Raw genomic sequence first — 23,919 nt, 5'->3', positions numbered from 1 at the left:
ATTTGCAAAAGTACATGCAAAACTGAAAAGTATGTTACAAAAAATGCTTAGGAGACTTTAATCCTAATCCTGGCCTTTCAGTCTTGAGTCCCATTGTAAACAGTGGAATATTTAACAGAACAGTCTTCTTAATAACATAAAAAGGTTTTCATAAACTGTCCCTATGAAACTGTTGCCTCATTTTTTATTTAAAGAATCCATTTGCAATAATGCACTAATTTTTTGCCCTCATTCTGTCAAAAGAATGATAATATAAAGAAACAACGGTGTGTCCTGAAAAACATTTGGAGAAATTAATAAAATAGAAAATATGTTGCTTTCTTTTCACAATAACAGAAGCTAGGGGCAACCACTGGTAGCCATAGAGTCTAGCTATGGAGAAGAATGGACACTATCCCCTCTACACCCTCTTAAAATTTTGGCAGAAAACGTGGCTTGTCTGGGGCTGTTTGGCACATAGTGGTTTTTATCTGTGCGTGTTTTTGAGAGTTCTGTCCAGACAATCAATATAAAGTGGTGATTTATTTCCTCTGTTTATAGCACTGTCCAGATTATGCATGTTTGTGTTTAAAAACAAAATACATGTCTTTCTAGGTGTCTTTGGGTAGGGAGTGGTATGTCCATACAATCTACACTGTACGTTCAAAAGAGAATGCTAACCGTGGAATCGGCAAAAGAAGCGTAGAGCATCAGTACCACTCACTCTTTATTGGAGGAAGCCAAGGAGCATCCACACAGAGACGTCAGAAGAGAGGAGCTGCGGGAGCTCCAGAGCTTGCAAAAGACATTGGAGTAGAAAACAACCGAGGAACAAACATACAGCACATAGCACTAGATCGCACCAGCAAGAAACAGGTCACTCAAAGGGAGGTTGTGGTCAATGGTGTACTCCCCAGAGAACTGAATAACCCGAGCTCAGGGGTCAACATAGTCACAATTGTTGGTGGAGCTGCTGCCATTTTCCTTGCCATCTGCTTAATTGCAATCATCATTTTGCTGCTAAAACGGAGACAAAATTCTGAGAAGAAGGAAGCCGCAAAGAAGTCAGGCAGCAATGAACCAATGATGCTACCAGACAATTATACCAGCGACAGCTCTGAGGTTTGATCCCAAGACCACAGGATTCAAGCCAAAGTCTCCATCCAGGGTGCCTCAAAACAAACTTGAACTGCACTTTGTTAGCAGCAGATCATGGTGACTCATAAAAGGTGCTTCTAGGTGTACTTGAAATTTTTTATCCTGAACTCTTGCTGCCTTTATCAACGATAGAAGAATCTATACTGACTCTCCCACTTTGCACGAAAGGTTATCATGACGTTCTTATATCATGCACTAATCTTTAGCAGGAATTCAAGGAGCTGCATCGTAAGGGAGAGATTTGGTTTGGTTTTGTATCTGCTGACATTTCAAAAAAGTAGAAGAAACTATCCAAAGGTGCTATAGATCCTGTCTGTAATAAGAGAGGAAATCTTTTTTTTAGAAACACAGAATACTTGAGAGGTAGAATCCTTACACTCTTCAGTTAATTTTGTACTGTTTTTCACAAAGAACTCAATGTCTACAGCTAGGCTGAAAGGTGATAAAATGCTTCAGGCATGAATCCTCCCTCCTGTAAGCCTTTTACTTCATTTAAGCTATACTGGTGATTATTTTTTTCCTTGTGTTTAAATGAACTTTTTCAAAAGACAGCTAGATTAGACAGCATAACATTATAATCAGTTGCATGTCACAGAAAGCAATACATACTCTTTTCTGCAAATTCTTATTCAGCTATTTAATTTGATCTTTTTTTTCCCTCATGTTTTCCTTATTTATGTTTATATAAAGCCAAAGAATACAACAAATTGAGAAGGAATTTTGTTTTTCACAGGAACTGGACACTTAAGTCTTCTTAAGTTTATAATGGATCATGGAAGTTTTGTAAGGTAAATTATATTTTCTAGTGCATATCCACTGCTGGAAAATGCAAGCATTAGTATTTCAGTACCTAGAAAAGATGGTAGTGTTAGATTCAAAATGCAGAGGACAAGGTTCTGCATGAACTGAGCCTAGGAATCATGGTACTTAATCCAGTGTGTGATTGTCAGTTGCTGTATTAAATAGCAACAAAGTGAAGAAAAAAAATAACATGATTGAATCAAGTAGTATTTATTACTGTATAATCATAACACATCTTGACAAACATGCTGGGTCATTGTTGGGCTGTTTTTTTTAACAAGTGACTGCTTTCAAAAGAGTCATTCTAATTTTTTTATCAGTCTTCCTGATTTAGATCATTTGACAACTTGATGTCTCACAAAAGTTTGGATCAGCAGTGTCCCATGTCAGCTCTTATCCAAGCAAGACCTTTTCTTCCCCAAAGATATCCTGCCTAATGCTTCGCCATGGAAGTTATATAACCTTCAAGATAGGTCATCCCATTTGTCCCACTAGCATTTAATATGAGTAAATCCTTTCCAGTCAGTGGAATTCAACTATATGAACTATGTAAAACCAGAAGCAGGCTATTGAGATTGTTGCTGAACAACCTGATCTTTTCCACTGTCTGTGCTGCTGAGTGCAGGCAGCCACCAGTCTTCAAGCCTCAGTACCTCCAGAATTCGGCATTCTGGGGACCATGTTGTAGAGATCTGAGTTGCCAGGATCCAGCTTGCAAGCAGCCTGGCAGCTAGCACACAATGCTGCCACTGAGCTAAAAATCTGTCCGAAAAGCTTCCTAGCCTGGCTGCGGTGCTCTGCAAGCACAGTTAGACCTGACCTCTGAGCCATAAGGCTCAGAAATGTGGAGGTCAGCTCTCCCGGGAAGGTCTGGGTCATGGTTCGTGGTATGGTGTGAATATGCCCACAGAGGGACTCACGCTTATATTTCTTGCTTTGGATTTATATTATTAGGATTTCACTCATTTCACACGTTTCCATCATTTTTTCAGCAAGTGAATCAGAGCAGAATCCATACTATTTTTTTCTGTTTTTTTTTTTGTTTTTTTTTTTTTTTCTTTTTCTGAAGACTGTTATTCAGACTGCTTAATTGAAAGATATTTTCAGCAACCTAAGGGTCAAACTACATTATTAAAGTCATGCAGTCATCTTTTATTTTAATTAATCTGAGTTCTAGCCTGAAACAATTATCCATAAGACATGCCCAGTGCATTAGACCTTTCCCCTAGTCACCTGACATTAATTTGGTCTTCTAATGCAGTTCCTGGTTTTGTGAGCCATGTATTATGTGTGCAAGATTGATCAAAGACTTAACCCACGGATATGTTTTATATGTAAAGCTTAGAACTAAGTTGTGATTGTAACCTTAGGATCAAATTTGCCTTTGTGCGTGTATATGAAACCACTACAATAATAAGAAATGCAGAATTTGTCTCCTATAACCTATGTGTTTGGATAGTAGCAGTCAATGATTCTACAGTAAAATGGGACACATGTAAATAATAGAACATTTTAATATTTATAAAATGCCTGTTTTGTGTAAGCAGAGAAGATCTTTTAAAATATATATATAATAAATACAGAAATTAGGTGTTTATCAGTAGAGCTATTTTTCTGCTTTTGAATTTTAACAGACAGAAATATTAAAATTTCTTGCAGGCAAAATCTTTTTCTTATTTTTTTTTTAATTATTATTATTTCTTTTAATTAAACCATATCAAAAAAGCATGTGTTCTACGAGCCAAGTATTGAGCCTGGTAGACAACTTGATCATTGCTTTGAATAGTATCTGATTACAGCTCTGCAAACCATTCAGATTGATGGGGATTATCAGACAAACATTTTTCAAACAATATATAAAAAATTGTGCAAACTGCTGATAACAAAGAAAAACACAAGGCAAACTGAAAAGCTGAATACGAATGAGTGAGAGTCTTGAATCAGATATCAAAGTCCTCTGCCTGGGAAAAAAAAATCCCAATGTTTTCAGTAAGGCCTGCCGGATTTGTCCCATTCTTAAGAAATTGGATTTCTTACAATTCAGTGAACTATAAGTACATCTGTAACAGCATGCCTTTGTTATTATGGCTTCAAGGTTTTGGATTTCAGCAAGATGTTTTGGAGGCTTATTAACATTTTTCTTTCTACTTAACAAGTGGCCTTGTTTATGCTAACCTGAATAAGTGCCTCGTTCCAAGTTATGTGCACAAATATGTTAACATTTATCTATCCATGCAATAAACTGAACATATTATATATATATATATATATTTAATCTATTTCCAGATTATGTATTCAATCTTCTTTTCCCTGAAGATACATATTCTGCTAGCAGTAATACCATTTGTTAAACCCTTTATACAATACCTACTGTGTTTAAATTTGTTATCAAGTTGTCAGAAATCTTTCCACGAATATTTATTTGGAACAATTTCTTGTGCATGTCTATGGCTATGATATTTGGCATTTGTATCAGGAAACAAATAAAACTACTTCTGTTTTGGTTACTAATCTAAAATCTGTGTGAAAATGTCACATAGTGGAGACTGGTCTGTAATGCAGTATTAAGAAAAAATAATTTCTCACACCGACAGAGGGACATAAACTTACTGCTGTGTTTATAATCAATCTCACTGCTTTGTTCCTGAAGCATTTGCTTTCTGGTCATGAAGTGCTCAGCACAGGAGTTGCTTTTTAATCACTGGGGTTGTGTGCTCATGGCTCAGAGAGGGATTTTTCTTCCAATTACAGAACATCAGAAACTTCTAGACACGTAGATATCAACAGTGAGGCTGCAAGTCTTGAATGTCATGTTCCTGTGCATTACCATGTCTGTCCCCTTCTACTATCTAGGCTTGTTCATGTGGATTTTGTGCTTATATATGCACTCAGTTCCTTAGACTAAACTGGACCATGCAGTGTAATGTCTGTGAGCTCTGTGTTGTGATTTCTGCCACTGCAAATCAGACCGAACGTGGTTTTGTCCTGCTTCAATGCAAACAGCTACAGATGATGTAAATCAGTGAAGAATCTGGTCACAAGACTATAGCACTGTCAATAGATCAAAGGGCATTAATTTCCCACTCAGCGATTGTCCATGGCAGTTAAGTCATGTCCACGTTCATTCCAGCACTTAGTGCAGTTATAATACTACTATAAGGTGTCCGAGCATGCTCCACAAAGTCCAGTATGGCTTTCCCTTCACAACCCAAGCACGAATGCATTATTCCAGCATTTGTAGGAGTTGTTTTTGTTGTTGTTGTTGTTGTTTTGTTTTGTTTTGTTTTTTCACGCATCCTCACTCTCTTTTGAAATAATGACTCTCCATATTCATCTCCTACCACTGAATGCCTTAATTTTTGAAAGCTCTTCAGAAATTACTCCAAAGCAATTGGCTCTTTGATTTTTCTTTTTCCCACTTTTTATCTTGAGAGATGATCCATTCAGAATTTACCTTGCACTACTGTTGCTTTGGTGAGTATCCGCTGACTTCCAGTAAAAATGAAGGGAACAGCTAGAAGATCCTGATACAAAGCATCTTGTTTTATTTAATGGCCAGCGTTCAAACATGCATTGAATTCATGTCATCTCCTATTACTTGAATTTCATGATACAAGTTTTCCTGAGTGTAAGTTTACATGTAAAGCAAAAGGAGCAAGTGTAATGATTCTCATTTCTGGTAGGTTTTGACCATTTTTTGTAGCAAAAGCCTTAAATCAGCTACCATGGAAGTCAAGGGGAGGTTTTCTGGCTAAGTGGGCTCATCACAGAAGGAATGTCTTCTCCATGAGAAGAGATTAAATGGATAATACTCCCTTCTACCCTTCAGCCTAGGAAAGAAATGTTCAAGGGAGAATATTACAGAGGTGCATTAAATCCTGAAGGTTACAGAGACAGTGAACAGTGAATTACTATTTCTTGCTATTTTAGAAATATTCAACCTAATAAAATTTGTTGTGTATAAGAATGAAATGAAGCAGGCAATACCTTGGCTTGACACAAAATAAAAATTGCAAGTTTTTTTACTGCAGGATGAAGTGTAAGCCAAACTGAAAGGGGAGTGAAACCCATGGAAGAAAGGTCCATTAAAATCATCTGTGTGGTTCAGCAGCCAGTTAAGTAAGGCCCAGCTAGAAAAAGCTGGGAGAATTCAAGAGAAGGATCAGGCTGTTCATCTTCTTTCCTTTCTCTTCCCTGCAACTCCCCTCCTTGGCATGGGGGCACATCACCCCACCCAGAAAAGCCACTCTCATGCCTTAACAATTGGATAGAGTCCTCGGTCCCAGGTTTGGGACTGACAATAGAAAGTACAAAAAAAAAAAAAAAAAAAAAAAAAAAAGTTTTTCTTCTTGGGATGAGAGGGAATGAAAGTTTTCATTTTTCAACACCCTAGGTCTCTAACAGCTGACTTACCTGCACCTCATGTCTACATAGATCTCCTGCTGAAAACTGTTTGAAACAGATTTATGAGTCAATAGCTTTTTTCTGGTGCATATCCTATGAAGGCATGAGATCTGGACGGAATGAGATAAAGCACCTAGGGATAGGGAGGTGGGAGCACCACTTGAAGGTGCTGCTGAAGATTGTATTTGCCTTATAAATATGTTCCTTATATGATCCTGACAAGAAAGAAACATAAATACCCAATTTTGTAAAAGAAGGATCTCATGGGGTTGTGGCTGGGCTTTTCTTCCATTTCTTGGTAAGAGACTTGGATTTCCATACAGCAAGCTATGCTGTGGCCTACAGGGACTGCTCCCTGGTGTTGTCACATGCATGAAACAGATGCTGGAGCAGCATCTGTCTGATTGTTCACAGCAACACGAGTCTGTCCTTGGGGACAAAATGATGGTGGTAAGTCAGGAGTTTGGCTTCATAGGACGTGTCCTACCATCACCTTGTAGAAGCTCTGAGCAGCACCACAGACCACAGCATCAGTGGCACACCTTGCACAGTCTTGTCAGGATCTTGAAACACTCTGCAAATTTAGCATAGGTGACATTTGCCCTGATGAACAGGAATGGGCCCTCCCCATAAGAGTAAGGGAAAGATTCACCCTCAAAGAGATCGCCTGGAGAGAAACATAAGGCTGACCACTAGCTCACCCTACTGCTCAACCTACTGCTCGGTTATGTCATGTCTTAAAAGACTCCAGAGGCTGAAGCCATACCAAACCATGTTCACATCACCTAAACACTGTCAGATGCTAACATGGATGAACTTGAACAACTACATCCAAAAACACCCACCCACCACATTAATGCACTGTGTCATAATAGGCACAAACCATTAGAAGCTGCCTAACAGATGTGCAAGAGAGGAGTGCAATTCTCACTGCAGATTATGGGTCTCCATGCTGAGATTGGTAGTGAGAAAAGCTTGGTTCATCACTAATGGTTCCTGCCAAGTTGCAGGATGTGCTCTGGGACCTAAACCAGCCCAAGAGTGGTGTGTGACCACAACTGTCTCTGCTAATTTAAATGTTTTTTTTTACCAGACTGGTTTTTCCAAATAGATGAGTTTCAGAGGCCGAACCTGCCTTTTGCTTTTCTGTAGCCAGGCTAAATGTGGGCAATCCAATAGCTGCTTTCTCTTAATGTCAGGATTTTTCTATACTAGTGTCTCACAGAGCTTGCCCAGGAAATTCAGATTCTGTTATCACACATTAACCTGAAGAAGTTCACATGAGCACCTCCTGCAACTTGGTTCATTACTATGTCCTCAGTTGTGGTGGTTTCCCTATCCAGCACCACTGCAGTCAGAGAACAGGGCCACCAATTCTGTCTGAGCTCCCTTGGCTTGGTGCACTGCAGCTTTGATTTTTCCTGTCCAGGTTCGCTCTCAGAATGAAGCTTAGGGAAAGGTATTTCTCCCCCCGAAAATTGCAGTTTCCTCAGGAAAGGCATTGGACATCTGTAACACTACAACTGCCAAGGGTGATGCCAATAATTCAAAAAAACTCTTGCAGCCTTAGGCATCTCCCGTAGTTCCCATCTGGAGCTGTCAGCTGTGGTAATGTGCCTTACCCTCATCTCCTCGTGAAGCAGCTGGGAATTTTTATTCTCCAGCAAAATGATTAGCTTCAAAACATGACTGTAAAAACACATATACACACAAAGAACATGCTTTTATTACTATATAAATGTTATATAGATTTTGTTATGTAATATGTATTAAAATTTATTTATAGGCATATTTAGTATATTGTGTATTTTATATAGTATATAATATATATTGATATATGTATGCATATAGTAAAAAATATTATTGGTTATATTTTTACATTAGATAATGCACATTTTTATTTCATGTAATTTCTCAAGACAATATCAGGAGGGTGAAGTGCATTAATCTGGGAAGCAGAAATAAAGGCGTGTTTGCCTGGAAGGGATCCCAGGGACCCAAGGCAAAAACCTGAGAATACACATCCCAGTGCTTGGGGTTGGGAGGGCTGATTTGCTATGCTCTGCTGAAGCCAAAAAATAATCACACTGGTGGCACCACGACCATCCTCCAGATGCTGCCTTCCGTGGTCGCAGCTCTGGGACTGTCAGTTGCAGGGTCTGCTTCCAGCTTGTGCTCCTCAGTCATGGTCTGCTGCAGGGTGCTCAGGAGGGGCACAGCCCTTCCCCCAAATGCCTCATGCCTGGAAAGATGTGGTAAATGGCAAGTGAATGCACTGAGAAGAGAAGTTGAGTGACAGAAGTTCTCCAAACCATGTGTCAATACCTCTTCTATCCACCTTCCAACAAGATGCTGCAGCAGCAGGATTTCCCTATCCCAAGTGCTTACAGCCTGGGAGCAAGAAAGCATCATCCATGGCAACTTTATTCTTGAGATCTCCTCCTGGGCTTCCGCTCTCTTGGCTCCCCTTCTGTGACTGCTGCGAGCTGTTTGTGGTCGCTCAGTAACCTAGAAATGACCCCGAGCGGAGAGAAAGGCTCAGTCAGTGTGCACGGGCCTCCAAGGGCCAGGGACAGCATGATGCTGCCAGCGTCTGGACCACGTGAGTCCTTTCTGCCAGGTCCCCAGACATTTTAAGCCTCCTTCATTTGGTGAAGGTAAAAAACTAAAATCCAATCAGGGAATGAGGGAAGCTGGCCGCTCAGCCTGCTGTGGGATGTGGTCCAAGATGCCTCAAAGGGGCAGTAGAGGAGCAGCTTTACTCCCGAGTGCCCACAGGCTGGGACTTGGTGGTTTCTGGCACCCTCCAGCTGGGGAGGAAAGGGTCTCTTTGATCCAGCTGAGCCCTCAGTGTCCCCCTGCTGCCATCAGACCTAACCTTCAGCCTGTCCCTCACCAAACAGGCTGAGCATCTGCTCCTAAAGCGAATGGGGGAGCCTGAGACTTCAGGGACAGGACATCCCGCCTGGTGAGTAAGGGGGCTTCTGTGGCAAATAGGTTTTTCATGCCTCTGTCACACAGCCTTGGGCAAATCTGTTGGTTATAATAGATCGATGGCTAAGAAAAGAGATAAATATGTGCTTTCAAGAGAAGTATGCAGCCAAGAGGATGCTGGCAGGTTAAAAGCCACTTGACTGCAGAAACAGTTTCACAAAGGCAGGCTGACTATTCAGAAAGACCTTCATCTGATGATGTGAGAACAAATAGTTCTGTCATCATCACTAACTTATTTCTTTGTTTATTTACTTTATTTACTTCTTTTTTCGCAAAAATAATTTTTCCTGTGTGCCTGTTGCCATTTCTCAAATGGCTGTGCTTTAAAGGAAAGCTATCAGGGACAGGACAGGACAGGACAGGACAGGACAGGGAAAGGAAAGGAAAGGAAAGGAAAGGAAAGGAAAGGAAAGGAAAGGAAAGGAAAGGAAAGGAAAGGAAAGGAAAGGAAAGGAAAGGAAAGGAAAGGAAAGGAAAGGAAAGGAAAGGAAAGGAAAGGAAAGGAAAGGAAAGGAAAGGAAAGGAAAGGAAAGGAAAGGAAAGGAAAGGAAAGGAAAGGAAAGGAAAGGAAAGGAAAGGAAATCACATTTTCATTTTACAATTTTCATAAAATGTTTAAGTACTGGAAATGAAATGCACCACAGCTGACTGTGCTTTTGTTCAGTCTAGCAAACAGCTCTTGTGGCATCAATGTGTTTCATTACACTGATGGGCAAAAATAGCCTTCACTGCTAAAGCAATTGTTAACAGCAGAAACATATAGAATTGGTATGGTTTGGGCTTAGCTGCTTCCTTCTGTATTCCTTTACTTATTTTCTTCCTCTTTTTCTCCTCCTTTAGCTCCTTCCTGTATTTCTTTTACTACACTTTTGCCATGTGAAAATGCAGAAAACATGCCACCTTCTGTTCTTTTCAGCAACTGCACAGTCCCTGAAGAGCTGACCCCCAGAAATCTCCCAAAAATGAGCAAACGTGCACACACAGGTACATGCGGGCACATGCACATGAGTGTAAGCCTACATAGGCACGCATCTCCTAAATCCCTCTGAGCTATCAAGTTCCTCTCATGCACAGGTCTTTCTTTGGTTACAGGCCAGGACGACAAATGTGCTGACGGCAGGGTGTCCAAGGAAACCAGAACTAGGGCACCTCTGACCACTGCTGGATCCAGTCCCTCTCTCCTCTCCTCTCCTCTCCTCTCCTCTCCTCTCCTCTCCTCTCCTCTCCTCTCCTCTCCTCTCCTCTCCAATCCCTGATGCAAAGCTGCTGAAGGGCTCCTGCCAGCGCATCCCCACTTGCACCCTACTGTAGAAAGCAGTGGGGTGAGGAGATCTAAGAACTCGAAGAACAGGTCTGGTCCCAGATTTTACCTTCTGTCTCATGACTTTCCACCAGAGTTTTTGTATTGTGAGTGATCCCTTCTCCTCAAAAAAAAAAAAAAAAAAAAAAAAAGTAAACATTTTTAAGGAGCATTAAAAAATCATAATGGGCATTTTTTACACCAGTACCCACCCCTCCACCAGTTTATGCCAGTAGCTCAGCCTTCAGTTATCCCAAATAAAGCACATTATGGATATTAGCAGACTGGTCTGCATATATTGACCGTGTCCGTATTTTCTTTACTGCCTTTTAAAGGGGTCAGCATAACTGCAGATAAACTTGGACCTCAGCAAGGCCTGCCTGGCTCCCTAAACCCCAAGGCATGGGAAATATTTTCTTTTCTCTGACCATGAATAAGTTTTGAGCTTCTTTCTAAGAAGCTGGGGCTGGGTACAGGAGTTTTAGGTTCTTTTAACTGAGGGCTTTGTGGTGGAAAATGATTTGGCAGGAGGCATTTCTGCTTTGGGTGGTAAGGGCAAAAAGTAGCATAGGAGGGATGGCAGGGGGCATATGCAGCTGTAGGAATGGTGCTTGGGGTTGCCTTTGCAGGCAGACAGGGAGGTGCTCAAAGCACATCTCTCAAATGCATCAACATCTGCAGTAAAGGGGAGGATGCCTTATTCCTTACCTGCACTTGCATGAGGAGTATTCTGCTAAGTTCAGAGCTGCATTCTTCTGCACCTTATCCACATTATTTCTATGTGATCTCACACTGCTCTATGTAGAGCATCCTGCCTGTCTGGCTCCTTAGAGAGGTCACTTTCAGGTATTTGAGTTGTAGACCTGGTTATTTATTCTTTAAGAGCACTGTAAATACAATTAAGCCAGCCTTTATTTCTACTATAACCCCTGTGGCAGAAAGGCTAGCTTCAGACTGTAAAGAGGAATAAGTAATGAAAGTAAGATAAATATCCTCTAGTAGGTGTATTTTCCTTTCTGTTCTTCTAACCTCAGTGATATTTGTTATGGCAGAGGAACCAGGACCTTCTCTGCCTATTGCTGTGTGCCAGAAAGGTGTTAGCATTCCTAAATAGGCAGCCTTATATCACAATGCCTTAATGTGCTTTAACGTCTGTGTCTGTAAAACTAGCCCTCTGCCTACCATGAAATATAGGGAGCTTAACGATGATTTAAAGTAATCCCCCCACGTCCCCCATAAGTGGAATTTTGCTGGAACAGAGAACAGGGGCCCCACATTTTCAAGGCATCTGTTTTCCCAGATAAGCTCTTGACTCACAAGGAGTGGGAAGAGACGAGCATGTTGCAGTAAATCAGAAAGTCCATAAGGTATGGAGTGGGGTCAGGATCCTGACTGCAATCACACTTCTGAAAGGATGCAAATGAGATAAGCCCTATTCTTGGCATTGAATGTAGTGGCCAGCACAGAGTATTTCATCATGCCTTATGGGGTCTAATGCCATGAGGCAGATATGGCTGGGAAGGACGTATTGTTTCTGACCAGCTCTGAGCTGTTCTGCCAACTAAGGACACACTGAATTTATTAAAAAATAATAATAATAATAAAATAAAAAATCCTGAACACCATAGCTTCTGCTGTTGCATTTTCTCTCAAAGTGACAGACAGGGCAAGAGGTCAAAAAGCTGGCCAGAAACTTGGATTTGTGTCCAAACAGGACGGTTTTGGAGGCAGTCAAGTAAAGTCTGTGGAAATGTGATGTCAAGTGGTGAGCTGATCTCAACATCCCAAAACAAATCCCACCAGGGATGTCTCAGAAGATGGCATGTTTGATGCTCAACTGCCAGAGGGCCACCTGTGCGTGTCTGTGTTGCAGGAAGCACGGCCAAAAGCACAACAGACACCAGTATGGTCAGATCATGCTCCATTTTATTGCCCGAATAGCCTAACTTTTATAGTGAACTTAACAGAGGTGGATAGTGTTTCACACAAGATTATTGGTCAAAAGCACTCAGACAAACAACTACAAGAAAACAACCCCCTTGTGATTAGCAGTCACATAGACCTTGTCCTTGAAGCCAGCGGCTGGTAACAATATTTTTCTAAATTCCTCAATAGGGCGATGTGGGAACGCTGTCATGGGAACTTCTCATAGTTGCCCTGGTAGCTTGGTTTGCTCAGCTGCAGAAAGCCATGGGATCTTTGCTGTTTCAAAAAATCCCTCAACATCTCTGGAAGGGGAGTTAGTCTTTTTTGTTCTTCTTTTGTGCATGCAGGAGTTTAGCCCTTCTTCCCTCAGACGAAAAGAAATGATCCTTAACAACCTGCACTGAGTGCCATGGAGCTCGGGCACCCAGCTCACACATCCCTGCACCCACCAACCCAGAGCTGAACCTTGCCACCCCTAGTGCCCGGCTTGGGATAAAAGGGGGTCTCTGAAAGCAGGGATGGCATCTTCACAGCTCTTCAGGAAAATTTATTTCCATGGTGGGCAGCACATCTGCCCACTGGATGGCACCAGGGCTCTGTATGCACACACATACATTCCTCCAGCATGGTGGCTCTGCTCCATCAGCAGACCAAGTAGTGCTTTGCAAATGGACACAGCAAGGCCCTGGGAGCAAAAAGACAGAAATTTCAGATGTTAATGCTGTCACTGAAGATGCACAATGCTGTCACAGATAATATTGTTAAAGGGGGACATGATCTTTTATACACACACTGTGGCATGTTACAGAGATGGGAATATTCTGCAGAGTAGTTGTGTTTCCTTTCCATGCAGGCTTCAGTTACACAGAGCACACATGTATTACACACCTGGCCTTTCTACCTATATGATTTTGGGGAAAATATTTTTATTTTTTCAGACTGTGGCTTTTCAAAGTTGTCCTGGTTTCAGTTAGCACAGAATTAATTTTCTTCCTAGTAGCTGGTGGAATGCTGTGTTTTGGCTTAGAATGAGAAGAGTGCTGATAACACCCCGATGCTTTAATTGTTGCAGAGCAGTGCTTATACTAAGCCAAGGACATCTCAGCCTTTGCTCTGTCCTGCCAACGGGCAGGCTGGGGGGTGCAGTAAGAGCTGGGAGGGGACAGACCCAGGACAGGTGACCCAAACTAGCCAAAGGGGTATTCCATACCATCTGACGTCATGCTAAACAATATATAGGGGTGGCTAGCCGGGGGGAGGGGGCCGGACTGCTCGGGGTTAGGCTGGGCATCGGTCAGCGGGTGGTGAGCAATTGCATTGTGCATCACTTGTTTGTACATACTATTATTACTTTCGTATTATCACCATTGTATCATCATTATTATTATTGTTATTATTATTTTGTTATTTTTTTTTTCCTGTCTTATTAAACTGTCTTTATCTCAACTCACGGGCTTCACTTTCCATTTCTCTCCCCCGTCCCAGAGAGGGAGGGGGGAGGGTGAGCGAACGGCTGCGTGGTGTTTAGCTGCCGGTCGGGTTAAACCACGACAAAAGTTTTCTTAATGCTGCTTCAAGCTATATCGCCAGCAGTGTGTGGTTACTGGGAGGTTTAGTGGAGTCTTCTTGCATAATTGCCTGTCTCAAAGTATATTAACATCCCATGTGTGACCTGGTCAGAGGCACTGATGTTGCCACAGTGAGCCAAAACATTTCAGTATCTCACTGTAAAATGCATACAGATAAACTACGGCAGATATTTATAGAATACTCACAGAATCAGAATATCCTGAGTTGGAAAGGACCCACAAGGATCATCAAGTCCAGCTCCTGGCTCCACATATGACCTTCCAGCACAGGGTTCCCACGGCCCCATCCAGGCGCCTTGTGCCACTCTCCCAGGAGGAGCCCCCACAGCCTCTCTGGGCAGCCTGGGCCAGCGCTCAGCCGCCCGCCCAGCACAGATGTGCTGCCTGGTGCTCAGAGGGAGTCTCCTGCCTGCCCCTTGGAGCCCAAAATACGTAGCAGGACACTTGCTCACATATTATCAAGGGCAGATCCAGGTTCCCTCCAAGATATGTTAACAAAATAAATGCAAACATCATCTGTGTTCACAGTTTGTCACAGTTACATCTTTTATCTCTAGGTGCAATGTGCAACCCACATAATCTGGGCAGGGTGTTACTGACCCAATTGTTGACAGCAGGGCTTTGGGGATATCCAACCAGTCCCCTTCTGAAGACATCAGTATTCCCAGCTGTACCTAAGCCAGCTTTCAGTGTCTTTTTCTGTATCATTTTGTGGGAGGCATTTTTCCGCAAAATTGTGTTGGCAAGAAGGAAGATTTCTGCTATGATGGCTGTACCCAGACAAGCAATACCCATCTGACAATACCAGGAGGCAGGTGGATCATCCAAATATCTGCAAAGGGTCAGAGCTGCATGGGTAAATCTCTGCAAAAAGAAGAGATCAGCATGCATCACCTGAGCAACTACCCCCCTGAGCTCCTACAGAAGTCATTCTGATTTTCTGGTTCAGCAAGACAGGAGATGCTCTGCCCACTCCCTGGGGAGGCACCAGAACTCCTGGCCCTGAAACGTGTGATAACTGAGCAGATTCTAATTGACAATAACAGCACAACTCTCCCAACACTAATATCCTGGCCCCTTTCCCCCTTTCTCTTTGAATTTCATCTCTGAACTTTAAAACCAAGGGATCAAAATAAGCAGGACAGCTTCTGATCCATGCGTGGAGTTGGCCTGAGCTGACTTGGGTGAGATGGAGATTGAAGCAGAGCCTTTTCCCAGGCTTAGGAGAGAAGTTCTTGTTCCTCGTGTTTCTCAGGGTTACTGTGTGAAGTAAATGTTTTAGATTTAATTAGCAGATTTGAGCAAATGAAAGGAAACTGTCTGTGACAGGCAGGCACCCAACGAGATGTAGTTGAGGATGTTATGTGTTGTTTTTTTTTCCCTCCTTTTGTTTTGAAACATTTTTGAATATAACAGTAGGTCAGGAAACACAAGGAATGAAGGTCAGTGATGTTTTAAAATTAGTTCTCTAAATTCTGCCTTTAAAAATGTCTGGCTTTACTTAGTTTCATGGTATGCTCCCAAATCTGCAGATCAGGATGTGTAAGCTGGTTGTTTAACCTCCCCAAAATCCAGGGTCCTTAGTGAGAACAGCAAAATCTAGGGTACATTGGTTTTCCTCTTCACAGAGACTTTATATATATACATATATATATACATATATATATACATATATGGTTATTTATATATATATATATTATATATATATGAAATGCCTCCTGGGTTTGTCTACTGCATTATATATATACAGTGCAGTAGACACAAGTAGGAGGGCTAAATGCAGAGCATTTAAAGGAAATATAGGCAAAAAGGCCAATATTTCATGGCAATAGCAAATAGAGCCTATATTCACTTTTTAATTCATGACAGTTTAGGTAAATTAAAAAAGAATAATTTCCATTCACATTGGTGCTAGGGAGAAATTACCCTTGCAGTTAAGAGGAGCTTTTCAAATTAGATGCACACTTCATGGTCTGCTGTTGAAAAAGGATTTGAAAATCTAATTTTCTGTAATGTCAGGAGTGAAATATTGCCTTTTGTGTTTGTCACAATTCTCTGTAGTGCAGCAAAGAGGGCATCACTGCAGCACTGGTTTGTGAAGTGTGCTCTGTGAAGTTGTCCTTTGTACCTTCCTGCCAGACAGAGCAGAAACTGAAAGAAGAGTTTGGTCTTGTTAACATTTAGGCAGATTAAGGGGGGGAAAGGATTTTTGGAAGAACTTCAAGCCAAAGAACAAAAACTACTGCTGGTGCTCACAACGTGGTGAACACCTATAGATGAAGGTTTTCCAGGTGAAGCCACTGAAAGGACAGAGAGCATACATTCAAAATCAAGTCTATCTCACCCAGCTAAGGTTGGCTAGTTCCTTCTAGCACATATCTCAATCCCAGACTGCTGAACTGAACTCCAGGTCAGCAGAAGAATCAATAGCATACCTGATGAGTAAATATGAAAGGACTTTGCCTTTAGACAAGGGGCAGGCAGAATAATTATTTTAGGGTGAGTTTTCTGTGGTGTCTCTTATAAGCATGTGTTAGAGGCTTTCAAATGAGAGTTTAATTTTATCTTACTATGTTATATTTTAGCATGGCTTTGGACTGGACTATTTTGTGTCACAATAGAAATTACAGTCCCAGTCAGTCTGAAGAATTTGTGGTACAAGAGAAGCAGTGAAATGATTGTTTATACTAACCCCAAGAAGGACAAATAAAGCAGAAAGAATTTTAAGACTAGTTGTATAAATAATTATGAGACTGTATACACTTGCTCTTCTATGTTTATGAGAGAGAGTGAGAAAATCCTTATTTAATTATAGTAGCTTATAATTTATATATATATAGTTTATATTTTGGACCAAACAAATTACAAATTTCAAATAAATTATGTTAAGAGTCATACCTCACAGAGAAGCAAAATTGTGCAAATCCAATTAAAAAAAAAAAAAAAAAAAAAAAAAAAAAAAGTGAAAGCAAAATAAATAGCTTTTGCAAGGTTCCCTTTAAAAATTGATCCATGAAAGTGTTTCAGTGTGAGTTCATATGTGGTAGAGCGTAACAACTGCCAACCCAAAGAGCTATTTGTATAGCTGTATAAACAGATCTCGGTCCCCTGACAAACAAGCCAGACCAGACAAAGGAAACCTCCCCTGATAAAGACAGGCACAAGAGCAAGATTTTGGTATGACCCAGAGTTTCTTTTCCTTTGACTTCATGTTGCAGGCTTCTGCAAAGTGGTGTCTTTTCAACTGGGAGACATCCTTAATGTGTTTCTCAAGGAAAGGCCACTAAGCTTGAGGATGTTGTTTGTTTTTTTAAATAATCATAATCATAATCATAATAAATAATGTCTGACCAAGGGTGGCAGCCATGTAGACAGAGTGGTGGAACTGTCCCTGAAAATGGCCTTGCCATACTCTACATCTACTGCTGCTCTAAGATAACCTCCCTCCTTATTTTCCCTTTGGTCATGCAGTAGTGAGAAGTACTTATTTTGCAGTTAACAAGCCTCTTCCGCTCCCCAGGGAGAACAGAAACCATGTTCCCTAGAGATCTTCTTCCACAAACCTCTGCCTTTTCTTGAGCACAGACTGTCTTTGTGGTGGTAATCTCTGCTCTTCTTTACCAGTCTGTTTGTGTTTGGGAGGCCAGAGGCTCTGAGAAAGTTGTGATATTTGGCTTACAACTGAATCAGTTTGGTCGTCTATAACTGCAGTGGGAATGAGAGGGAGGGGAGGGGAGGGAGAGTAAAGTGAAAATAACTTTTGTTTAACAGTTCCTGTTTCTGATGTCCTGAACATCTCCCATAGAGCACAAATCTGGGCCCTGGGGACACTCAAGCACCTTCCCTCACCTTCTCCCTCCTGGCTGACAGCTAAAAGGAGCAGAAGTAGAAGCCAGTAGAGGAGGATGAAGACTACTGGAGAACTCACTTTGAAGGCACAGAAAACGATTAAAATTTCCTCTAATTTCTTCAGGATTGCTGATTCTGATGGCAGTCCCTCATCGGTGCTCACCTTAATCAGTGTTTTCTGTCTTTATTATTATAATAATCTGGGACATAAATTTTATTTTTCCATTGCAGGATATCTCAATTAAGCCTACTGAAGTTATCAATGCCATAAGTGTATCACTTGCTGGCCTGGTTGAATTTTCTCCTATATTAAATACTGGGAGAGTATTCATCTGATCCAACCAAATATTATTGCAATGGGGCTAATAAGGCATCATTTTGCTAGAAAGAAACTGAAAGAAATGTGGAACAAACATTTAGATTGGTTTCTGCCCAATGGTCTTTACAGTGTCACAGAACATCAGTGAACATCACATCCTTATAAAGCAAATATTTCCACATTTCTTAATTTTATACTGAGAACAATCCAAGGCTGCAGCCCATTCCTTTGGCTCAGTTCAGATATCACTTCTATGCTACTGAAATTTGGCTGTCCCAGCTAAAGCCCCGTGTACAATTGGCACATTGTATCTCCCTGCCAACAAGAGTCAAGCAGAGGCTCCTAGAAAATGGTCAGAAAGTCTGAGATAACTGGTAACATTTCTAACATAGCAGTATTTTATGTATAAATTGATTGGCATGGTGACGAGAAGCAAGTCCCTTTGAAGCAGTCAGCTGAGTGAATTAAAAAGTCTCCTTTATTCCTCATCACAGCTCTCACACAGCCTTAGGTCTCCGTGATGACAGAGTCCTATATTTGCCTTGCTGTGTTTATTAGCTGTTGAATTACTGCATGTTCTGTTCTTCAAGAATAAGTCTTATGGAGATCATCTGACTCCTTTTTGCTGCAGCTCTTTGGGATACTAGTGACCAGAGAAACCTAGATGGGCTTGGTCAGAAGACCTTCCTGAATCAACAGTTTATAACTAGGTTAAACCTCTGAAAGTAACAAAACAGCCATAATAAAAATATGATCATTCACTTTTTCACAAGCTAAAATCTATTTTTTTTTGTTTGTTTCATGATACTTTACACATTTATTTTTGATGGGCATAACAATTCTTGTTCCTCTGAACTGCAGGACAATTCCTACCACCTGCTAATATACTTTCAGTTCTCATTGTGCTCTTGCACTGACCTCATAATTTGTCTCAAGAACCACAGCATTAATCAAAAGTGGAATAATTTTACCTGTTAGTAGATACTTACCATAAGTAGATACCTGTTACCCTAAATTGTCTATGTCCTAAATTGTCTTTTGTTGTTGTTGTTTGTTTTGTTTTGTTTTCAAGTCAGTCCTTGCATGGGATAAATTTCAGTGTCTTGGCATAGCTTTTGATGATCTAAATTTGAAGCCAGAAATATTTTTGTTGCTACTGCCTCTGGTACTTTCCATGACCACCACACTTGCCATCTATCCGTGTATGTCGCAGAGGGACCTATCATGTTTGTGGCACAATCAGGGTAAAATACTGAACTGCCTTGTTGATGCCTTACAGCTTCTTATCTTCCCCTGCCTCCTTGTCTTGTAAAATCACTTGCTGGAAAATGCAGAACTGAGGAGCTGCTTATGTCAGCAAGGCAAGGGGTGTCTCCTAGGTAAGGCATGGGGTGAGGTGGGGGTCCTTTCACCCTCACAGCACAACACATTCAGACCTTGCTGTGAGGGTGAGGTCCTCTTACAAATAACAGTGTGCTGCCTTAAGGTTTCAGTTGCTAATAGTTAAAGACACCAGCTTAAATGAGATAGACTAAAGTGCAGTTTAACCCCAGACCTTGAGGGCAGCCACATGACCATTTCTGGGATGTGAGCTGCCTGAAGATCAGATGGGCATTTTTCCATTTTCAAGAATCAACAAAATGATGTTTGGGAGACAACAATCCAAGGCTTGCAAAAATGAGACACAAAGTGAGTTGCAGTTTGTTCTTTCATTTTGCTTTGATCAAAACTGGTTCTTGCACAAGCAGTTACATTTCAGACATATTTTTTCCTGTATTTGAGTATTCTGCATTTAAGGCATTGCGTGTCTTTTTTGAAGATGGAATGCCTTCTATTGATGTGTCATCTTACATGTTTATGCTAAGAGGAGTCTAATGACCCTCTGGGAAAACCCTTGGTCTTGACCATGAAGGAAAACTGTACTGACTAGCTCAGAGACATCCATTTTAATCCCACTAAAGTTAAAACAGATGATTTCCCTTTAAGCACTACAGATGGGATTGAGTTGTACAGGCAGATGTCCACCACAATTCCTTTTGTGCTACCTAAGCCAGAAGGAGCTTTCTCTCACCTTTGCTGGACTATAGAGATGCCTGGAGTTAAGTAATAACATAGAGAAGGGATCTGCCTCATGCAGTCATCTCCATTTTTGATTGCTTTAAAACCTCTCTTTTAGCCATGGTGACTTGTTTGATTTTGGGATTGACTTGGTAGTATTTGTGGGAATGCTGCACATGATTGTTAGTTACTGGAAGGTGACCATACTGAAGCTGGGAAGAGAATGAATGAATAACCAAATGTAAAATTCTGGCTAATCCAGAATGTCTCTCTCCCAAGCTATTAATTTGTGCATAATTAACATGTCTGTCATTATTGGTTGTACAGCTTTGCAGGTTATTAATAAATAACCAAGATAGGTAATGCTCTTACGTGCAGTGTGCCATCAGCCATTTCTTTCTAAGTGTACACAAAGGACACATTGACGGTGGATTTTTGGTATCTCTGTTTTTTCAGATGTTATAGAGTTTTCCAATGGAAAAGCTGGTATTTTTGACAAGCTTTTGTTTGCTGTTAGCCAATACACAGCAAGCACCATCGTAAGTACATTTTATTATTAACTTTTTCACTCCTAAGAAATCCCTTGAAACAGACAATAGGATATGCTCATGATCTTGGCAGAGAATTAAAAAGCCTATTCCTTGGAACACTGAAAATTTATCTAACCTTAAATAGAGAACCTGTAACTGCAAAAGGAAGAAACTTGATAGTGCTTTTGTTTTCCAACAGGAAAGATCTGCTCTCAGTGAAAAATAATTTAAGATGTCCTATTGAAGTATGATGTTCATAATGCTATTGCTGTTTGTTTAGCTTCTGACATTTACAGGATCTGCAAATCTTGGAAAAAAAAAAAAAAAAAAAAAAGTCATTCCTTTCTATAATCGATTTAATACATTACAGAAATCAAAGGTTTCATATCTGGGAGAGCTTCAGGGCTTTTCTGTACTTATTCTTTATTGTAGTAGATTTGCATATGTTGATACCGGTTCTTCTAGTTCTGGAGAAATAGATATAACTCTTTGAGAAATCCTATACAGCATGTTAAGGGTCCTTCAAACTGGTCCATAGGTCAGAGGGACAGAAGTCACTGTGTTCCCACCAGGATCAAGTAGATTCAGTCACTTACTATAGCTAGAGGAGAGTTCTGATGATATATCTGGGGCAGATGGGACAAGCCCTCTTCCCCTTCCATGCCAGACCACACTTGAAGTTATCTCCTGCCCCACATGCTTCCCTTTCTGCGTGGCTTTATCAAGGAGCAGATTTCTGCCTTCTAGAAATGCATCTGGATGCATGCTTCATCTTCAGTAAAGCGTAGGCGTTGTCTCCTGTAAAAAAAAATCTTAGTGGGAATGGGGATTAAGGTATTTTTTTCCAAGGTAATTGGGTATGGGACAAACACGGTGTTGAGTGGTCTACGTATGTTAAAATGAACATCATGCCAGAAAATATCATCATGATGCTTTGAGACCAGAGCTGGCTTTTCTCTGGCTAGCTGAGATTGTGGGCAGTGTAGGCTAATGGCCATATCAGTCTGAGCTATCACATAGATAAACTTTTAAATGACTAACTGTATTGCCAAAAAAAAAAAAAAAAAAGGACCCTTTGGAAGATCCCTGATTTTCTTTGGGCTATTGCAGTGAGCAAATGTTGCATTCTCTTTTCTCTGTGTGAAGACGTGTTGTGTATAAGTTCACTCACTCCACTTTTGCTAGAGCCAGCAGACTCTAAGTGGGTGGCATAGTGGCACTTTCAGAACAAATCCCACTCAGTCTGCGAGAAATGACAATGAACACAGCTGAAAGTGAAAAATTTCCCCTCATCATTCAAGCATTTGAATGCACAGAGATGTCTTGCCTGACTAAAGAATTAGAGAAAACATATGGAAACAATAAAGATTGGGATCAAGTGTTGCATAAGGATAGATGTAACTGAAAGACAAGTGTCATTAGTCATTGTAAACTAGAAATACTAGAAAGTAGTTTCATGAATGTACATGTAAAAATGACAAAACCTTTTAATGTTTATTGAAGTTTGCTCTGTGTTTTTCTTTCTCAAATTTCCTATGTTTATGTGAAGATTTACATTATGTGATACATTTCATTAATCATATAGAAGCAATTTTAATTTCTATTGAAAAAATCATATCACCTTTAATCCCTCCTTGCTATATACTTTCATTTTATAAACTTAAGAAAGAAGAAATGTCAATTTAAAAAGGTAAATATATATATATATATAAATAAATACAGAAAAAAGAAAGAAGGAAAGTTCAGTCAAGCTATTCTGATAATGGTGCAATCATTTACTTTTTACCTCTTTAGAAAACTTCTGCAAAATAATCGTTGTCAAAAAATGGCTTTCTGAGCCCAGAACTGTTCTTCATGTATGTGCCATTAATGCCATTAATGCCATTAATACATAGCTCTTCCCATAGTTGTCCAACTTTTGTGGGTAAAGGGTACTTGAAAAAAGAGGTCAAGAGTCATGATCTACATTTTAAAGGTCATGAAAATAATTACTAAGTAATACCATGGAGATAAGAAAAAGGGAAATAATAGAGAGAAAACTGAATCTCAACCTGTTCCATAGTCTTGTTAAGGTTGTGGTCTTACTTTCCATGGTCTTGCATTACCAGCCTTTCATTAATGACATCATCTAAGGGAAGATCAGCTGCTTGAAATTCCATACATACAGTTACATATGAAATTGATACCTTCTGACATATTAAAGCATAACCTGGCATAATGTAGCTACTAGTACATGAAGATATGTGAATTCATAGTATCAAGTATGTACTTACACATATCCATTCATATGCATTGGCTCTTAATCCATGGCTGTTTGTTTTTTTTTTTTTTTGTCTTTAGAAAGTTGAGTCTGTAGAATTTTCTCCAAAGGTTCTAGGAGGCTATTAATAACATAAGCAGTCCCTGGGACATACGAATGTGTTTTTGTTGTTTTTGTGGTTGTTTTGCTCTGTTTTTCACCTGTCTATAGGGTTGATCTTTTGTAGGGCTTAAATGTGATGATTCAGAAATTGGGGTTCAGTCAGGGAGAAAATACCTTCTTTTAACATATACTGTAACTAGCAAGTGCGGTGGGCTAGGTGATCTCCACAAGGCCCTTCCAACCTCAGCCATTTTGTGACAGTGGAACTGACAAGTCCACTTTTTTTTTTTTTTTTTTTTTTTTTTTCTATAAAATTCACATTGTCTGGACTTTGTATTATGCAGAATCATTTTGGTTAATGTACTTCTATGTTGTTTTAGATTTCTCATCACTGCCCCAAATGTGGTGCATGTGGGCACAGAGGAGACAATAACCATTCAAGTTCATGGAGCAAAAAGCCCCCTGCAAGTTACCGCATACTTCAAAGATGAGATGAGAAATCGGCTTCTATCAGAGAGGATCGTCTTTAACCTTAACCAAGAGAATAACTACCAAGAGATGAAAAAACTGATGGTAAGTCTACCATCATAATGATGTGTTTTAAACACCTGGTGATATAAATTGCTTAATCATAAAACACATTAAACATA

At 40.4% G+C, this 23,919-nt stretch overlaps 2 protein-coding genes across 2 annotated transcripts in view; both read left to right on the top strand.

The window, feature by feature from the left end:
- The window catches only part of FREM2 (FRAS1 related extracellular matrix 2), a 122,852-nt gene extending 121,745 nt beyond the window's left edge, over nt 1-1,107 (top strand). Inside the window, exon 24 of the mRNA XM_032206794.1 lies at nt 595-1,107. Coding sequence (XP_032062685.1) covers nt 595-1,107 — 513 coding nt within the window. The remainder of the gene's footprint in view (nt 1-594) is intronic.
- A 19,744-nt stretch (nt 1,108-20,851) lies between these two features.
- LOC116501374 (complement C4-like) overlaps nt 20,852-23,919 on the top strand; it is a 44,880-nt gene continuing 41,812 nt past the window's right edge. The window contains exons 1-2 of the mRNA XM_032206892.1: nt 20,852-20,916; nt 23,650-23,842. Of these exons, the coding sequence (XP_032062783.1) occupies nt 20,852-20,916; nt 23,650-23,842 (258 nt within the window). The remainder of the gene's footprint in view (nt 20,917-23,649; nt 23,843-23,919) is intronic.

This window comes from Aythya fuligula, chromosome 1 (assembly GCF_009819795.1).
Source record: "Aythya fuligula isolate bAytFul2 chromosome 1, bAytFul2.pri, whole genome shotgun sequence".
In the NCBI taxonomy this organism is placed as follows: domain Eukaryota; kingdom Metazoa; phylum Chordata; class Aves; order Anseriformes; family Anatidae; genus Aythya; species Aythya fuligula.
This window is presented reverse-complemented; position numbering and strand designations above follow the sequence as displayed.